Source organism: Tursiops truncatus, chromosome 14, assembly GCF_011762595.2.
Source record: "Tursiops truncatus isolate mTurTru1 chromosome 14, mTurTru1.mat.Y, whole genome shotgun sequence".
Lineage (NCBI taxonomy): Eukaryota > Metazoa > Chordata > Mammalia > Artiodactyla > Delphinidae > Tursiops > Tursiops truncatus.
In genome coordinates this window covers 43,138,233-43,151,118 of record NC_047047.1, presented here as the reverse complement: position 1 = coordinate 43,151,118, position 12,886 = coordinate 43,138,233, and the positions used below count along the sequence as shown (strand labels likewise).

The following is a 12,886-nucleotide window of genomic DNA, read 5'->3' as shown; positions in this document are numbered from 1 at the left end:
GATACCTTATCAAAAACGTTTCGGTATATGATGTAATATTCATCAGCAGGTCCTTCCTCATTACAGCCCACTCTTTCAGTTTCTGTAATTATGTATCTTTGCATTCTTTCCAAAAATTCCTTGTCACTTCTACTAATGATAGGAGGGAGAACTGCATGTTTATTTATTTCTTGGACAGACATGTCACAGCCTGCACACCTGTTCACCAGAGAAAAGTCTTGACTTGGTTTTGCAACAAAGCCAAAACTTTTATAAGCCTGAAAGAAAAAGACCATCAATTAATCTAAAGCTTAAAATAAATTAAGTCAAATATTGATCTAGGGCTTCCCTGGTGGCGCAGTGGTTGAGAGTCCGCCTGCCGATGCAGGGGACACGGGTTCGTGCCCTGGTCCGGGAAGATCCCACATGCTGCGGAGCGGCTGGGCCCGTGAGCCATGGCTACTGAGCCTGCGCATCCGGAGACTGTGCTCCAAAACGGGAGAGGCCACAACAGTGAGAGGCCCGTGTACAAAAAAAAAAAAAAAAAAAAAGACCTAATTTATCTTTATATTGATGAACTGGATAATGAGAAATCAATTATAAGTGAACATAAAGTAGTTCCAACAAAGCAATAATCCATAAATGGATCAACAGTTTTCCTAAATAAGAAATCAATTTTTTTATTCATTCATTCAACCAATATTTACTGAGTGTCTATTAAGTGCCAGGCATTGTTTTATAGCTAGAGATTCAGCATTCCCCATTATCCTTCCCCACCCATATGCACTCCAGTGCATAATACAGTTATAAATAATATAAAGTCCCTGGTTCCTTGATAGCTTACAATCTATTAAGGGAGACAGACTATAAATAATGTAATTTCCGGGAATTCCCTGGCCGTCCAGTGGTTAGGGCTCAGCGTTTTCATTGCCGTGGACCCAGTTCAATCCCAGGTCGGGGAACTAAGATTTTGCAAGCCGAGCAGCGCAGACGGAAAAAAAAAAAAAAAAAGTAATTTCAGATAGTAAATGATAAAAGTCAAAGGAGGAAGGAATGGGTGTGATCACTGGGGAATGGGTGGTCACATCTGAACACCAGTGGCTTCCTATTACCCTTAGGATAAAATCCAAGTTCCTTTCCTTAGTCTATGAATGCCCTATAGGAACCAGGGACTTTTTCTCTGACCAAATCTAGTCTTTTCATGTCCCTGTCCTCCTCATAACCCCCATACGCTCCTATAAACTTGCTCTCTTACCTGAGGGTCTTGCATAATTCTCTCCCCATCCCTGCATTCCCTTCCCGCATCCTCACCTCTCCTCCATAAGATACATACAGTACTTCCACTCTCATTTACTTGGCTTTATTTTTCAGATCTCAGCCTATACAGCTCCAGGAAAGCTGCCCTGGATTCCCTTAAATTTGATCAAGTGCCACTGCTATGTTCTCCCATGTACTGTGCACTTCCTCTATCATGATATTATTACTCAGAATTCTGGTTATATTCTCTACCTCTCTCAGTAGGCTCTAAATTTGATAAGATCAGGAACCAAAATGTTCTCATTCCCCATCTTCCTTCCCCACCCATATGCATTCCAGTGCATAATACAGTTTCTAGCAGAGCACATGATGTCACCACCCACCCCACCCCCCAAAAAAAAGAAAGTTGATTATTAATCAGTAATCACTGAGCAATAATCTGGTCTGCTCAGAAGACATGACTTGTGCCCTCAAATCTGAACACAGCTAAAGTGATTGTTTCTCAGCATCTACAAAATGCCACTGAGTTACACAGAACAACTCAGATTACCTTGCACTCACTCATTCAAATTAGACACTTAGGGATACAGAGGAAACAAGTCACAAGTGCTCCTAGACAAGTATTGATTCTAGTTAAATGAACCTCTGCCACAGAGCAGAGAAGGCAGTGTGACCAGTGGGCACAACGGGCTACAAAAGCCCAGAGGGGCACCTCACTAGTCTGTGGGAGAGGGCAGGGAAATATTAGGGAAAACATCTCATGAAACAACATCCAGGACAATGCTTAATCTGTGCTGCATTTATTTATTCAATAAATATTGGGGGGGGGGGTGCTTCCCTGGTGGCGCAGTGGTTGAGACTCCGCCTGCACGGGTTCGTGCCCCAGTCCGGGAAGATCCCACATGCCGTGGAGCAGCTGGGCCCGTGAGCCATGGCCGCTGAGCCTGCGCATCCGGAGCCTGTGCTCCGCAACGAGAGAGGCCACAACAGTGAGAGGCCCGCGTACCGCAAAAAAATATATATATGTTGGGGGGGGGACCTACTGTATGTCTGCCGCTATTCTAGGCACTAGAGATACAGTACTAAACAAAACAAAGTCCCTAACTTCCCAGAGGTTACATTCAAGTAATGAGACAGAAGACACAGGAGTAAAAAACAGTATAACAGATGGGGGTAAGTTGTATGGGGAAAAATAAAAGAAGGAAAGGGGTATAGAGAGTAAGAAAGGTGGGAGGGTGCCATTTTACATAAGGCATTAAGTCAGGAAAGAGAATAGCCCTCACTGATAAGGTGACATTTCAGAAACCTGAAAAAAGCAGGTAATGTAGATTCCTGGGAGGAGAGTGGTTGAGGCAGAGAGAGATGCAAGTCCAAAGGCCTCAAGGCAGGATAGCATATCTGCCAGCAAGAAGGCCAGAAGGACTAGAAGAGAATGAGAAAAGGAGAGAAGAAAGATGAGGCCAGAGAGGTAGCTGCCAGATCACGTAGAATATAGGGCCTTAAAGGTAGGAGCACTACCAGCCCATGGGGCACCTTTGTGCAGGTTAGAAAAAGATGCTCCTTTCTCTGGGAAGACGTGGCAAGAGGAACAATGAGCTGAACTGTGGCCTCCAGTCATTCCAGTGTGGGAGTGACAGCCTTGCTTATAGGAACTTAGGCTTAACTCAGAGAGAGATGAAAGCCATTGGAGAGCTGTGGGCAGAAGAATGACAACTGACTTCCATTTTCAAAGAATTGCTCTTGCTGCTCTGTGAAGACAAGAGTCAAAACCAGAAGAGCTACTGGGAGGCTACTACAATAGTCCAGACAAAAGGTAACGGTGGCTTGAATCAGAGTGGTAGCAGAGACGGTGCGAAGTGTTCTGCATATACATTAAAAGTAAAACCAAGATGTGCTGAGGGATTCGATGTGGGTATGAGAGAACAGTCAAGGATGACCATAAAATTTTTGGCCTCAGCGATTGAAAAGATGAAATTGCCATTAATGAGATGGGAATATCAATTTCATAAGATCAGGAGTTTGGGCCTCCCTATTAGACATGTTGAAGTTCTGGTGAGTCTGAGTGAGAAATAAGTTTATAAGTTATATGCATATAAATGACATTTAAAAGTTATGAAACAGAATGGAAAATGATCTGGGAAATGTCAACAAAGCAGAGGTCCAAGGACTGGGCATTGGGGGCACTCCAAAGTTTAGAGGCCTGGTAGATACAGAGGAAGCAACAAAACAGCCTGGAAAAGAGCATCCAGGGAGATGGAAGAAGAGAGATGGAAGTCGGGTGAAGAAAGTGTTTCAAAGAGGAAAGAAATGATCATCTGTGTCAAATGCCGCTGATAGGTCAAATAAGATTAAATGACCATTGAATTTCACAACACGGAGGTGATCAGTAACTACAAGAGCTATTCCACTGGAATGGTGGAGACAGAAGCCTGATAGGAGTGGGTTCAGTCAATGGAAGGAAAAGAATTAGAGACAATGAGTATAGACAACTCTTTCGAGGAGTTTTTTTTTGTAAAGGTGGAGATTAGCCGGCAGAATATGGTAGGAGAGCGTTCCACAGAGAAGAAACGTTTTCTTCAGAAGTGCCAAAGCATGAAAGAGCTTGTCAGGAACTTCAATTAGCTCAGTGATAAGTGAGTAATGGGTTTGGCAGACGAGGCTGTAAGGAAGGCAGAGGCTATCACACTAAGGAATTTGGATTTTGTCTTGAAGGTGAAGTAGCATTAATGACATAATCATTTTTACTTTTTATACGTTGGAGGCAAAAGTGAAGGTGGGTTAGAAAAAAACTGGGGACAGAGAAAATTAAGGAACCTGAATTTGGGGATGGAGATGCAGAGAGGAGGGCATAGAGAGATAAAGAGAGAAGACATTAGGAAGGTGCACGCACAGGATTCTGTGGTTGCGCAGCGGCGAAAGGCCAGGGGAAGGGAGTTAACTCTCCCGCCTTGCCAGGACAGCCCCCCACCCATAATCCAAAAACTTCCTCTTAGGACTTTCACCACAACTCCCAACTCCAAACTTGGAAATTCTACAATAAATAAACCTTTCCGCGGGTTTCCTTCCCATGTGGCCTCATTTGAAAATTTGAAAACTCCAGAGATTTTCAACATATTAAACCGTTTCACACTGCGTAGTGACATATAAGACAGAATCTTCCTTAAACTAGGAGAACATCCGGGGTTGAAGGCGGGGAGGGGGTACAGGCCGAGACAAGGACGGACAAGCGGTTTTGAGGATACCACCTATCTTTCAGCTTGCCTGGAGTGGCCACAGGTGTGCCCTTCCCTTGAAGGCCCAGGGGAGCGTCTGGTGGTAGATCGCTGATCATCCGCCCCTCACCGCCTCAGTAAGTGGGTGATGACACTTTCGGTCCCCCACTCTTCCCCAACCTCTTAACCTTCCCTCCTAGTCACTTCCGACCCGTTTCCACCTTCCCCGAAACCATTACTGCGCTTCACCCTTGCTCCCTCCTCACCTTAACCCCTTCCTCCAAATCCCGACGCCAGGGTTAGGCGATAGTAACTAGGGAGCCCAGGGCTGTGGAACTGCATCTTGGGACGAGTAGTCCTAGAGAAAAGAAAGCAGCGGAAAACTACAATTCCCAGAAGACACTTCCATTTCCTCCGTTTTCCTCATGAGGCCCCCTCAACCCCACCCCCTTTTAAAGACCCTCTTAGCCACGTCAACTACGGTGGAAAATTCTTTTAAAGACATTTTTAAGTTGCTTAAATCTGCTATTTCAAGAGCGTTCTGAAAGCTAAAGTGAGAAATAAGCCAGGCTACCGGAAGGAGAAATGAGGTCACGACCTGGTCTGGCACGTGGCTGGACAGCCGCTGCGACAGCACTCAGGCACTTGACGTGGCCGCCTAGGAGGCGGGGCCTCCGCGGGGGCCCCGGGAAAGCCCGTGGGCCGGCACGATGCCCTTCTTTTCGGATCCGCCATCTGCGGTGAGTGTGTACTCTGGGCTGTTCTGCGGCCCGCGGCCTGCCGTCGCACCTCCTCTGTTCCCCAACCTCACCGTTTCCTCCTTTTCCTCACCCTCAGGTGGCACCGCCGCCAATATGCAGATTTTCGTGAAGACCCTGACGGGGAAGACCATCACTCTCGAGGTACGGGCCAGGCGGTGGGAGAAGTCGCGGCGTGAAGGAGGGGGACCTGAGGCGGGTTTCGGCACGCGCGCTGCTTTCCGCCTTAGAATACGTTTCCGAACCTGGGTTCTAAAACTTGGCCGTAATAACTGAGCTGGGGATTAGGGCAGGTTTCCGATGCCTAAAGTCCGAATCTGTTGTCTCTGGTGGTTCCCGCCAGGTAGCCGCTGCCGGGGTCGCGAGGCGGGAGGGTAGCGCCCCCCGCAGGTGGGCGCGAGCACGTGTGGCCCGGCCGCCGCCGCCCGGGGCTGGGGGAGGGAGCGTGCGCGCCGGGGAGCCTGTCTCCAGCTGCGTGAGCCAAGGGCTCTACTAGGTAGGTTTCAGCCCCCACCGACTCGGCTCCCTGATGACCTTCCAACGGAATGGAGCGATTACTCTAGTTCCTGATTGTGTTACCTATACGTCTGCACTTCAAAACTTCTAGGTCGAACCCTCGGATACAATAGAAAACGTAAAGGCCAAGATCCAGGACAAGGAAGGCAAGTTAACATTTTCTGATTCAGAAAAACTAACCTGCAGAGGCCCTGTCAGGCGCTAGACATACCTGCTCTTTGTGTGGTGGGAAGAGGTCAGATTGACAAAAATGCATTTGGAATAACACAGTAGACAGACGTTTATCAGCGTGGAGCCAAGCTGTAGTACTTTTCACGTGTGTGATTTTGGACGTGTTAGTTAATTTACACATGTATACTTATTTGTAAAGTGGTTAACATGTATTATGATTAAATGAGATAAACCGTTTAAACATTTACAATTACACTTTCCCTGTAGTAAGAACTCACTGATGGATGTTAGTACCATTTATTTGATTCAAGATTATAAATCTTGAGCAGATATGCTTGTTTTGCAGTCACTTAATTTGTTTGTTCAACTTATTTCCCATTAGGAATTCCTCCTGACCAGCAAAGACTGATCTTTGCTGGCAAGCAACTGGAAGATGGACGTACTTTGTCTGACTACAACATTCAAAAGGTTTGTTTGGAGGAAAGCAGCCCTTTAAGTATAATTGAGGAAAGCAGCCCTTTAAGTATAATTTATTTTTTTATTTTTGCCTGTGTTGGGTCTTTGTTGTGCTACGTGGGCTTTCTCTAGTTGCGGCGAGAGGGGGCTACTCTTCGTTGCGATGCGCGGGCTTCTCATTGCGGTGGCTTCTCTTGTTGCGGAGCATGGGCTCCAGGCATACAGGCTTCAGTAGTTGTGGCGTACGGGCTCTAGAGCACAGGCTCAGTAGTTTTGGCCACGCACTTAGTTGCTCTGCGGCGTGTGGGATCGTCCTGGACCAGGGCTTGAACCCGTGTCCCCTGCATTGGCAGGTGGATTCTTAACCACTGCGCCACCAGGGAAGTCCCTTAAGTATGAATATTTGTATCTTAATTTGGAAATTTTGACTAATACTCAAAAAGTGGGGAGAATAGCATTAGATTAGCAGATTCCCAGGTGATTGATACACCAACATTTGAGAAGTGCTGCTATAGTCTTCTACGTTTTAGATTTTGCATATTGCATCCCATGGTGTAATTTAATGTGTTCCTTAATCTGTCTATGAACTAAGAGTTTACATAGGAATCAGATACCTCTTTTTTTCTGACTCCCCCATGTGTGGGTGTACTTCCTGTCATATCCAGTTAGAATGTGCATGATGCTGGTTGTCCATTCTCCACGGAGCAGTAGCATTAATGTAACCATTTTTAAAGGCTGTTTTGTTCTCTGTTCAATAACAGGAGTCCACTCTTCATCTTGTGTTGAGACTTCGTGGTGGTGCTAAGAAAAGGAAGAAGAAGTCTTACACCACTCCCAAGAAGAACAAGCATAAGAGAAAGAAGGTTAAGTTGGCTGTCCTGAAATACTATAAGGTGAGCCAAATTATTAAAGATAATAATTTATCTCTGGCTTCAAACTCTTTAATATAAAAGTTCAGGTTTTTTTCCTGTTTGGTATTTGAATAAGCTCTATATAATGGGGTTTACCTCTAGGTACTTTATTCCAAACTAAGTTTCTGATTTTGAAGTCAGATCTGGGTTCAGGCCTTAACTCTGTCCACTTCTTGCAAGGCTGGGCTTTAAAAACTCTGAACTTTTTTCTTGTAGTAATTATTGGTGAGAATTTGGGGTGCTTCGGTTTGTAAGTACTAAGAAATATCACTGTTGTGTGATTAAAAGGTTAAATACTTTGAGTCATTTAAGCTAGACTTCACAGTATGTTGTAAGATTATCTTAACAGCAAGTTTATGCTTTTTAGGTGGATGAGAATGGCAAAATCAGTCGCCTTCGTCGGGAGTGCCCTTCAGATGAATGTGGTGCTGGAGTTTTTATGGCCAGCCACTTTGACAGACATTATTGTGGCAAATGTTGTCTGACCTATTGTTTCAACAAACCAGAAGACAAGTGATTGTATATTGGTTAATAAAAGACATGAACTAATGAACTACTGTTTAAATGTTGAGTTTTATTTCAGTGATTTTAAAAGTGGGTTTTAAAGATCAAATTGATCGCACTATTTTCTTAGGTAACCTGTACTTGGCAGAATTATGTTGTATCCAGCTGTCTAGATACAGGTCAGTTTCTTTGTACCTCAGCAGTACTGACTTTTTTTTTCTTTTTTGCTGTACGCGGGCCTCTCACTGTTGTGGCCTCTCCCGTTGCGGAGTACAGGCTCCGGACGCGCAGGCTCAGCGGCCATGGCTCATGGGCCCACCTGCTCCGCAGCTTGTGGGATCTTCCCGGACCGGGGCACAAACCAGTGTCCCCTGCATTGGCAGGTGGACTCTCAACCACTGCACCACCAGGGAAGCCCCCAGTACTGACATTTTTGACTGATAATTTTTGGTTGTAGGGACTTTGCTGTATATCACAGGGTGATGAACAGTATCCCTGGTCTGTACCCACTTGCTGCCAGTAGCACACTACCCCTCCCCACAACCAAAAGTATCCAGACATTGCCAAATGACCCCTAGGGGTGGGGAGGAACCTCCGCCACCCCCAGATTGAGAAACATTGGTTTGTGTGAATTGGTATTATAACCTTGCCTAAAAAGAAGCTACAATGTATTGACACTTGTTTCCTACAAAGGAAGTTTAAAGGCGGCAGAGCTCGCAAGTTGCCAGTTAAAAAATTCATCTGCATATGGCTGATTCACTTTGTTTTACAACAGAAGCTAACAGTACTGTGAAGCAATTATACAACAATAAAGATCTGTTTAAAAAAAAAATCACCCAAAGTCCTTTAATGTTGAGTGTGAACTCCTCTTTGGAATTTTAAGTTCTGAGGTTTGCTCATTGGTACTGCTGACACTGAAAAATAATCGTTTCACAGTATTTGACTGGTACCATATTTTATCTATGGAGCGCAGTTCAGGGAGGCTTACTTCTTGATATCAATGAACTAAAGTAAGCACTTGAAGTTTATTAAACTGATTATTAGATTCACTGATACACCAATAATTAACAATTCCCTTTAGCCATATTCTTTCCCTACTCCAGGATTTCTAGTTGGACGCGTCCTTAAATAAGGTTTCCTAATTCTGTAGCATTTTGACAGTTAACACCTGTTAATGCTCGGCAGAACTTTCTGACCAGTAGTGAGTGGTGAATTATTACCTTTAGTAAGACGAAACTAGTTGCTCTGTAATAAAGCAAAACATTTAATTATTTACATTTTTAATACAATTTTAAAATCCTGGATCCCAAGAAGTCTTGGCTAGAACTTCCTTTTCTTCATAACAGACAATATCATCTCCCACTTTAAATTCTATCTTTTCTTCATCCAAACTAAGACCACAATCCATTCCAGTTTTGATGACTGAAATATCATCTTTATGGTGTTTCAGTGAGATTAATGAGCCTTAAAAAAGAGAAAAAAACTTATGGTTCATATAACTCAAATAAGTACTCAACAAGTGCAGTTGTAGTCTGGTGTTAAAAGGAAAAAATTACACTGAAATTCTTACAGATTTTACAGTCCTGTCATGTTAAAAGATGGACAAAATACCAGGGAAACCAAAGAAAAATGAAGTTTGCTATAAACAAGATGTGATTTGTAGCGAAAAGTACTGTCTCCCTTTTCAAAGGTTAACACTTTACAGGGGATGGGGGTTATACTCAGGACTTGAAGAATGAGTTACACCAGGATGAAGACGAGGCAGGCACAAGCTTGTTAAGAAAGGATGAAAATATAATGATGTGGATCCAAGTGTAGGAGAGACATGGCTGGAAAGGTAGTTTGGGGCCAATTTTTAGAACCTTAGAAAGATTTGGGGACTAACAATCCTGGGAGAGTCATTAGGACTGGAGGCCAGATATGAGTTAGCAAGAAGTGGCCTGAACTAGGATTATGGGAGTGAAAGATTTCAGTTACCCAGGATCATCAGGTTTTGGTGACTGGATATGATATTATAGAAAGAGTTTTATGTTGCTTACCCTTCCAAATAACATGTCCATTACGTATTAATTTAAATTTTTTTTGTTTTTCTAACTGTCCCTTTTGGACTCTGCAGCCGGCCACAGGAACTTTTTTCTTCCCTTCTGTTATAGAGAAGGTAGCTAGTATAGAAGCCTCACCTTTAGGAAGAAGAGAACATTAAGTATACAGAAAACAAAAATTCTGAGAAATACATAATTTCTGACATTCGGCAGAGTAACAGTTAAAGGTGTGAGAAAAATTACAAACTCGTGCAAGAAAGTCCTAATTTTCTCTAACTCAACCAACTTTACTTTCCTGGCCAATATTAGAAATAAAAACATGAAAATCCTTGGGTATTCTTGGAAAAGAAAATCAACAAAACTACATGTGCTTACCAAAAGAATGAAAAATAAATGAAATGTTCACTTTTTTGGATGAATAAAATGCAATAGAAGATGCTATCAGTTGATAAGATTAGTATAATTCCTGTCTGCTCCATGAAAACCTGATTTTCAGTTGTCCCTCAATATATTTTCTTGAATGGACCATCCCTTGTTGCCTGATTTATTTTTAATCTCACCATGGGTAATTTATATACACTTAAGAGTACTAATTCTGTGAGTCAGCTTAATTTTTTTTTACTGACTGAAATTTAAAACAAATTCCAATAATGACACGGTACCACACACTATAATGTACCAGTTTCTAGAATTAGTGTTATTTGGTGCTCTCACTTACTCCTGGAAACCCTCATATGACTCAGTTTTCCAAATTGCTCTTAGCACAAGAACATACAAATCTCTGTGTGATCATGTTAAGTAGGTCAGAAAAGCCTAAAATAAATCTGTACTGTGGACCAAAAATGCAAATACTGAGTCTCATCATGAGGAAACAGACAAATCCAAATTAAAGTACATTCAACAAAATCACTGGCCTATATACACGTCAAAAATGTCACGGTCAAAAGACTGAAGAACCTAATCTGTGATCCTGGACTGAGGGAAAAATATATATTTATAAAGTACATTATATAGGGACAATGAACAAAATTGGAACATGGACTGTGACTTAGATAAGAGTATTAACGTTCAATTTCCTGAGTTTCATACTTGTTGACTTAGATAAGAGTATTAATGTTCAATTTCCTGAGTTTGATACTTGTTCTGCAGTTTTATACGAGAACATCCTTGTGTTTAGGAAATGCAAATATTTACGGGCAAATGAACACAATATCTCAAATTTACTACCAAATGGCCCAGAAAAAAAATGTGTGTGTGTGTGTGTGTGTGTGTGTGTGTGTGTGTGTTTGAAGGGGGAGGACTAAAACAAATGGGGCAAAATGTAAACAACTGGTGAAGTGGGAGGGAGTTGCTTATACTTCTCCAGTAGTTTTTCTGGAAATATAAAACTATCATCAAAATTAAAAGTTAACCAAAAATATCCGGATGTGGGGAGGAAAGAGAAGAGATAAACTGATTCAGTCCATCTGAAATAAATTTAGCCGTTAAACTGGCCAAGGGATATGTTAGAAAAAAATATTTTTAAATGTTTAATATTTAAATGTAAATTTTCTTCTCATGGTGGATTTCTTTGCCAGCTGCTGGACAAAATCAATGGCTCCTTCCACAACACTGTTAATAATGTTTACGCCTCCCATCCCAGTCTACTCTGTATTACAATTAGTGGTTTATGTCTAACTAGAGGGCAAGTTCTTACTGCCTTATTTGCCTTTGTATCCTCACAGCCAAAAGCACAACACCTTGCAGAGGGCAGGTGTTTATAATTCATACGAAGTTACACTGAACCTTTATCTATAGTAGTCATTTTTTTCTAGAACACAGGATATGTGTTGGAACAGTGAACATATTTAAACAGCAAAATACATTTCCCTTAAACTTTGCTTTCAAGTGTTATTTACAGCAGGTTAGATACGAATGTTTAAACATTCAGTGAACACTCACCTATTGTGTGCTCTTCCACAATGCAGGGCAATCTACTGCTCAGTTCCTCCTGCAAATCTTCAATAAGACGGTAAATGATTTTGTGAAGTTTAATTTTTACTCCTTTTTTTGCAGCCGACTGCTGGATAACATTGCCTGCATTCACATTGAAGCCGTATATAACACCTGGAAAGCATAAATACAATAAAGTAGCACAAATATTGCATTAAACAGTTTGTCTTCCAAGCAAAAACTCAAATCTAAATTTTTTGCTTCTATGTAAATTAAAAGTGAGTAGGAGAGGTAAATTCTACATTTTTTTCTCATGAAAACTAGTTAATTTTTTAAATTAATGAAAGGATTTTATAAATTCTATTGTGGCTTATTAAACAAGGAAGATTTCTTTATGATTTTTAAATCCAATCATTTAAGGAACATTATTTTAAATGACCATTATGTGCAAGGCAATATGCTAAACGAAGCTTTCATACCAGAGAAATAAAAAAATGATTAGAACTGAAATACTACATTATTTTAATAACAATTCTGTTATTAATTATAATCTTATAGTCTACAACTTTTGTTGTTTGCTCTTAGATATTCAGCTGGCCAAAAGATATTCAAAAAATACAGATGACCCTTGAGCAACACAGGTGTTAGGGGCACCAATCCTCCGTGTAGTTGAAAATCCGAGCATAATTTATGGTTGGCCCTCCATATAAATGCGGTTCCTCCACATCCGAGGAGTTAACCAACCTCGGATCTTGTAGTACACTGTAATATTTACTATTGAAAAAATCCACGTATAAGTGGACCCGCAGTTCAAACCCGTGTTGTTCAAGTGTCAACTGTAGTTACTTAATTGGTAAAGTTCAAGAGTTGTTTAAGAAATGAAAGAAGTTCCATGGAGCTGACCATTTTACCAAAGAACAAATAATGTATTTAACTGCAAATACCTTGGGGGTGTGAAAAAAAATTTATGCAAATGGCTTAATCAGGAGAAAAACAGAACCACCTTGAAAGTCTTATTATCATTAAGAAATCATTCAATGCATCATACTATCTGCATTAATAGAAAAGTCAGTGCCCATAAAATACTTTGAAATAACCAACATTATTGAAAACATCTTTTCAGTAGTAGAGGTAACATCTAATTCTAA

At 41.7% G+C, this 12,886-nt stretch overlaps 3 protein-coding genes across 17 annotated transcripts in view; 1 reads left to right on the top strand and 2 right to left on the bottom strand.

The window, feature by feature from the left end:
* The window catches only part of CLHC1 (clathrin heavy chain linker domain containing 1), a 171,469-nt gene extending 169,288 nt beyond the window's left edge, over window positions 1–2,181 (bottom strand). Inside the window, exon 1 of one of the 7 annotated variants that reach the window (XM_073791647.1) lies at window positions 6–2,181. In XM_073791647.1, the coding sequence (XP_073647748.1) occupies window positions 6–275 (270 nt within the window). In that variant the 5' untranslated portion in view covers window positions 276–2,181. The remainder of the gene's footprint in view (window positions 1–5) is intronic. The other 6 variants (XM_073791648.1, XM_073791649.1, XM_073791650.1 and 3 more) reach the window with 6 other exon arrangements.
* A 2,988-nt stretch (window positions 2,182–5,169) lies between these two features.
* Window positions 5,170–7,813, top strand: RPS27A (ribosomal protein S27a). Its single transcript, XM_004322660.3, has 6 exons — window positions 5,170–5,188; window positions 5,286–5,350; window positions 5,814–5,868; window positions 6,276–6,361; window positions 7,111–7,242; window positions 7,628–7,813. The coding sequence occupies exons 2-6, from the start codon at window positions 5,303–5,305 to the stop codon at window positions 7,775–7,777; spliced, it is 471 nt and encodes a 156-aa protein (XP_004322708.1). The 5' UTR covers window positions 5,170–5,188; window positions 5,286–5,302; the 3' UTR covers window positions 7,778–7,813.
* Window positions 7,814–9,008: 1,195 nt separating this feature from the next.
* Window positions 9,009–12,886, bottom strand: part of MTIF2 (mitochondrial translational initiation factor 2) — a 44,608-nt gene continuing 40,730 nt past the window's right edge. For all 9 annotated transcript variants that reach the window (XM_019942719.3, XM_004322659.4, XM_019942721.3 and 6 more), the window contains 3 exons: window positions 11,748–11,912; window positions 9,804–9,944; window positions 9,009–9,228 (listed from right to left, as the gene is read on the bottom strand). In XM_019942719.3, coding sequence (XP_019798278.1) covers window positions 9,056–9,228; window positions 9,804–9,944; window positions 11,748–11,912 — 479 coding nt within the window. In that variant the 3' untranslated portion in view covers window positions 9,009–9,055. The remainder of the gene's footprint in view (window positions 9,229–9,803; window positions 9,945–11,747; window positions 11,913–12,886) is intronic.

What these genes read in the sequence shown, in the direction of transcription:
- RPS27A (XM_004322660.3), top strand. Translation starts at nt 5,303, where the DNA reads ATGCAGATTTTCGTGAAGACCCTGACGGGGAAGACCATCACTCTCGAG. An exon ending in CAAGATCCAGGACAAGGAAG is followed by an intron (nt 5,869 to 6,275) that starts GCAAGTTAACAT and finishes ATTTCCCATTAG; the next exon opens with GAATTCCTCCTGACCAGCAA. An exon ending in CTGTCCTGAAATACTATAAG is followed by an intron (nt 7,243 to 7,627) that starts GTGAGCCAAATT and finishes TATGCTTTTTAG; the next exon opens with GTGGATGAGAATGGCAAAAT.